Genomic DNA, 5,425 nt, shown 5'->3' on the forward strand with positions numbered 1-5,425 from the left:
GAAAGCTCTATCATTTACATGCATTAGTTTGTGAAAATACTTCGTTGAATGATTGATCTCGAATTTCATAAAACTTTCAAGATCGTAGACTTAGACAAATTAGTAACAAGTTAATCGATTTAGGAAAGGCGTTGGACCCATGCGAATCGGATTGCCAAATATATTTTGCAGCATCGAAAAATGCGATATTTAAAAATTAACTTCCTGATAGGTTAGGTTTCGAGACTAGTAGGGTAGAGAAATACTTCGGTCTAATCGCCCATTTTGGGCCTATCGAGCAGAAAACTTCAAATAAATCCATGATTTCAGAGTTAACAAGTCAATCATGCGTTTGGTACGATACTTTAATAAAAAAGTGGAAGATAACCTTTTTTGCTGTTTTATTTAGCATTCCGCTAACAACCCAATTTCATTACTTCATTATGATGGCTACCAAGCCTTTGGGGATTTTCCTTATTAGAGAGTTGTATAGATTTGTCTCCTTTAGCTTACTTAAATCTTTGGTTTTTATTAGTTAGGTAGGTTCCGATTCAACACATTGTAGTTTCATTTTTATACCTATGATCTTGACTTTTTTACCTAGGGGATGAGTACTTAAGGGGGTTAGATTTAGATAAGTTCTTTAGTGGGAATGACACTGATGAAGACTGCACATTGTAGTCGAAATACGTATCTGTCATGGATACCAAAATTAATTAAGTGGAATTAAATGGAAGATAACCTTTTTTGCTGTTTTATTTAGCATTCCGCTAACAACCCAATTTCATTACTTCATCACGATACTTTAGTTAATAAGCTACCGAACGAAGTCAATGAGAACGCATGGTATGAAGGTTTGTACCCATTATTCCCAAAAACAAAAGAAGCGCTCCGACCGAATCTATTTTTATCTTCATCCGATAGGCCGAAGTGTATTCATTGGCGTTTCAATTGCGTTTCAATGCGTTAGGGCGAGTTTAAAATCCGTAGGCCGAGTTTGGCGTCAAGAAGCAGTGTTGGACTTTTGACAATATCTCAACGATTGGTTTCTCGTTTTCAAATCTTACGGTACGTACGGAAAGGTAAATAAATTTGGAAGCCATCAGTAAAAGTAACATTCCGTTTGGTGCTAAACTGAACGAGATTAAGAAAGACTAAGTGCGGGTTATGCTTAATAGGCCGGAAATGGGGTAGTTAACCCTATGTTTGATGATTTGGCTTTCTCAGTCTAGAGGTAATCCAAAAGGCCACAATAAACGTTGAACAATGCCGAATTGAGAAAGCTAAAATCGGAAATCTTCCTGATCGGCAGTAGACAATACGATAAACTTTTTTTAGCCGATAAAATTGCGATTAGCAGTATTTTTTGCTCTATTCCTACCCTTAAACCAACAAATTAAGTTCGCAATTGCGAAGTACCCAGGGAAAAACCGTATCGCCACTAACGAGTCATAACAAAGCATAACAACGAATCTGCGAGTCCACGTGGTAATCATAGTAACACTTGCCGCGACGCACGCTCACCTTTTCGTTCCTCAAACGCGTCGGTATGTAGATCGCTGTGGAGTGGTCGCCCTGGAAGCAGCACCATGCACCCGTAGATGTTTATTATTTGAACCCATCATAGTGGAAAAAATACGTGCAAAAACAACACCCACAGTTCGTTTCGCAGCCAAGTTCAAATCCTGTGGAAATTGATTGACAATTTGCATATGTGCATAAAATAGGAGCACAATTCTGGCGCAGACTATACATATAGTAGCACTTTCGCTTGGCAGCTGCTGTGGCTTTCGTGACCCGAACTGCATAAATAACTGGGACGACGTTCTAGTTATTGCCGTTGCTGTAAACCACCGCCAGACCGCCAGGGATAGTGAAGGTATGTTATTCCAATCCGATTTATTGTTTATGATGGCTATGCTATATGCACTATTGTGTATTGTTTCATCGGCTGACTGGTACCGGAAATTAGATCATTGCGTGACTCTCGCTTTCTTCTGGGCTTTGGAGGCTTTGAACCTGCCTACCTAGTGCGGTCGCTGTGTGGCGTGGGTTTCCATAGAGTTGCTCTAGCTGGGGATGTCAACTTCGGAACCGAAGCGGGTTTCAACCAATTTGGCCACCATGTACGGCAGGTAGGTGTATCGTTGTGGCATGTCCCGGGAATGGCGGTCGTATAGGCCATTTTATGTATTTTCAATTGGAATAACCGCATTCGCTGTCGCTGTTGCATAAGCATAACCCAGCCGCGGTTTTCGAATTGAGGTAGGTAGGTCTCAAGTTTGGGGATGGCATAATTTCGGGCACGCTTCAGTCGAAGGGTGCCATTCGAGTGAGATTGACCTACCCTGGATCGTGGATCGTTAGATGACTACGAGATTCAAGAAGATGCGACGCGGTAAATTTGCTCCTAACCTTGAATTGTTTTGCACTGACTTCAGAATCGCTGCAGGACACGAACGGATGAAGATATGCTTCTGCACGGATTTGGACAAGTCGGTGCTGATCAGCAACTTTGAGAAACGAGGATGGGTTCAGGTGTCCGCCGATGACGATTGGAACTTTTACTGGGCTGGAACGGGGACGTGTCGGAATATTTTCAGCGTCGACAGCGGCTATCGGATGCATGATAACCAGTTGATTAACCATTTCCCGAATCACTACGAGCTATCGCGGAAGGATTTGCTGGTAAAGAATATCAAGCGCTACAGGAAGGACCTGGAACGGGATGGAAATCCACTGGCGGAGAAGACGGAAGTGAACATTCCCGGAGGTTCGAAGTACTTGTACTTGGATTTCATTCCGGTGACGTTTGTGTTGCCTGCCGATTACAATATGTTTGTCGAGGAGTACCGTAAGAATCCCCAGAGTACGTGGATTATGAAGCCATGCGGGAAGTCACAAGGGGCTGGCATATTTTTGATCAATAAATTAAGCAAATTGAAACGGTGGTCGAGAGAGGCGAAGACGTCATTTCATCCGCAAATCGGGAAGGAGAGCTACGTCATTTCAAGGTGAGTGAAATTGTGTTCATGCGATGTTTGTTATAATAATTCGGCTTGATTGAATAAGTTCTGGATATGGTGGAAGGATTCTTATCTTCAATCGTTTGACAATCTTTTTCTATCATTATTGGTGATGGTGATCCAACCCCAGGTACATCGAGAACCCTCTGCTCATAGGCGGCAAAAAGTTTGACCTCCGCCTCTACGTTCTAGTAACATCGTTCCGACCACTCAAAGCATACATGTTCCGGTTGGGATTCTGCCGATTCTGTACGGTCAAATACGACACCAGCGTCACAGAGCTGGATAATATGTATGTTCACCTGACCAACGTCAGTGTTCAGAAACATGGCGTAAGTATCGTACCCTATTCCCTAAACCTTTTCAATTACCATCAAGTACAAAAATCACCAAACACTCCTTCCAGGGTGAATACAACAACCACCACGGTGGAAAGTGGAGCGTTCAGAACCTACGTCTTTTTCTGGAAGGCACTCGTGGCAAGGAGGTCACCGACAAACTATTCGGCTCCATTACCTGGTTGATCGTACACTCGCTCAAAGCCGTTTCCAGTGTGATGGCAAGCGATCGGCATTGCTTCGAGTGCTATGGCTACGACATCATCATCGACAACACACTGAAACCTTGGTTGGTTGAGGTCAACGCATCTCCGTCGCTCACATCTACGACCGCCAACGATCGGATACTGAAGTACAAACTGATCGACAATATTTTGAACATCGTTCTGCCACCGGATGGAATCCCAGAGTACGAGCTCGCCCCCCAAAAACAACAACATAAGTCATTCAATTTTAAAAGGGAAATTTCTTTCAGTGTCCGATGGAACAAAATCCCCAGCCCGGACATGCTCGGCAACTTTGATCTGCTGATCGACGAGGAAATCGCTGCCCAGGACGATGGTGTCCCCAGCAGCAACGGCAAAAGTAGATCCAACAACAACCGGTGGAAATGAGAGTAAATTTAAACGTGCGTACAATTGTTTTCGGTTTTTCATTTTATTTTCCTTCATTCAGCTTTAGTTGTCCACTATTTTCTTCGCTTTCTAAAATGGCTCGCTTTTGGCTCTCTATTGACAATCGGTTTGATTGGCTAGTTCTTGCCATTTTTTTCAGTTTCAAATTGATTGATTCAAATGCAAATGTGCCACGAAAATGACTGTGACTCGTGACTTCAATAATTACAATTTATTTACTCTAAAATCAAATTGGCTTAGTAGATTTAGTTTATCTTTTGTTAAATATTTTTGTCTCTTTATTTTATCTTCTGTTATATCTTTCTTTCTCGGTACTACTATAATTGTGCGAACGTTTTCTTATTTGTCATTATTTTCCAAAATCTAAGTCTCACTCCGGATAGATGTTAGTTCATACTTACCGTTCCGTCTGTCTTGTATGTGAGTGGTTTCGAAATTATTGGAAACGATGTAGCTAATCAAACAAAAGTTGTGAAACAGATGTGTCTGTGTTTGAAGTTGAAAAAAAAATATATAGGAAGGGAGTGACTTGGATAGTTTTAGAAAAAATAAACTTGCATAAAATAGCCATAATTATTAATGTTTTGACTGATTAGCCAACCAGCAGATGTATTTAAGGATTTCTGCAGAACAATTTGCACATAGCTCGTACTAAATGTTTGATTAATCGATATAAATTATGTTTCTCTGCACGAACACAAAAGTTTATTTTATTCAGATGACATTTGTTCAAAGTCTTCAATTGGGCTTAATATTTGAGTCAAGTGTGTTGTAAATGTTTGATGTGTATGTGAGCCATATTCATGTGGACAATGTGGTCGAGGAAATCATACCAATGTTTTATTTATTCACAACGTCGGTGGTGAAGTCGTTGACATTTTCTAAAAATTAAAAATCTCTGGTCACGCATATCTTCGGAAGGGAAATAAAGCTGACCGATAGTCCCAGCGCATGTTTTGATTGGTGAAATAAGCCCTCTGATGTCGTCCAATTGCGTGTGAAGAAGGGGGTGGAAATCAGCTCTCAAACTGAAACCACCGACAAACCGACATGAATGATCATACAAAGTATCATCAAATTTCTGATCAAAGCACAAAACTGATATCTGCCGCCGTGTTCGCGAAAAATGTGTATCCTAGCCACGAACACACATACTAAATGTATGAGTTGGTTCGTGTCTAATCTATTCCGGGCAAAATATTTTTATCTAGATAACAAATTTCTATGGTTTTGACAGATGGGATCGCTGCACATTTGAATCCGCCGTTATGGATTCTCGATCAAGAGTTAAGTTTTAGTTTCATGTCGGTTTGTCGGTGCTGAAACCATCGGTTATTTTCCATTGAGGGCTGTTCCGGTACACAGAAGTCATCTCCAGTTATTAATTTATTTTCAAACTAGTATTGGGGCTACATTTAGTCTGTTGTCGACGCCATTGGAAGCATAC

General features: G+C 41.2%; 1 protein-coding gene across 3 annotated transcripts; it reads left to right on the forward strand.

Moving 5' to 3' along the window:
- The first annotated feature begins 1,955 nt into the window (after positions 1-1,955).
- On the forward strand, positions 1,956-3,981 carry TTLL1B (Tubulin tyrosine ligase-like 1B). 3 transcript variants are annotated; one of them, XM_065228028.1, is made up of 5 exons: positions 1,956-2,114; positions 2,421-2,993; positions 3,136-3,337; positions 3,412-3,752; positions 3,804-3,981. In XM_065228028.1, exons 1-5 carry the CDS (start codon positions 2,059-2,061, stop codon positions 3,955-3,957), a joined length of 1,326 nt encoding a protein of 441 aa, XP_065084100.1. In that variant the 5' UTR covers positions 1,956-2,058; the 3' UTR covers positions 3,958-3,981. The 3 variants fall into 3 exon arrangements, with proteins under 3 accessions (XP_065084100.1, XP_065084101.1, XP_065084102.1); XM_065228029.1 differs by having other exon boundaries at positions 3,819-3,981; XM_065228030.1 differs by lacking the exon at positions 1,956-2,114 and adding an exon at positions 2,131-2,377 and having other exon boundaries at positions 2,432-2,993; positions 3,819-3,981.
- The last annotated feature ends 1,444 nt before the right edge of the window (positions 3,982-5,425 follow it).

This window comes from Ochlerotatus camptorhynchus, unplaced genomic scaffold (genome assembly GCF_037179485.1).
Source record: "Ochlerotatus camptorhynchus isolate MF236.1 unplaced genomic scaffold, CSIRO-AGI_Acam_v1.1 ptg000277l, whole genome shotgun sequence".
NCBI classification, from domain to species: Eukaryota; Metazoa; Arthropoda; class Insecta; order Diptera; family Culicidae; genus Ochlerotatus; species Ochlerotatus camptorhynchus.

Bases quoted from the DNA above. Each gene is read 5' to 3' on its own strand.
- TTLL1B (XM_065228028.1), top strand. From the start codon at position 2,059: ATGTCAACTTCGGAACCGAAGCGGGTTTCAACCAATTTGGCCACCATG. The intron at 2,115-2,420 runs GTAGGTGTATCG...CACTGACTTCAG, and splicing joins TTGGCCACCATGTACGGCAG to AATCGCTGCAGGACACGAAC. The intron at 3,338-3,411 runs GTAAGTATCGTA...CACTCCTTCCAG, and splicing joins TCAGTGTTCAGAAACATGGC to GGTGAATACAACAACCACCA.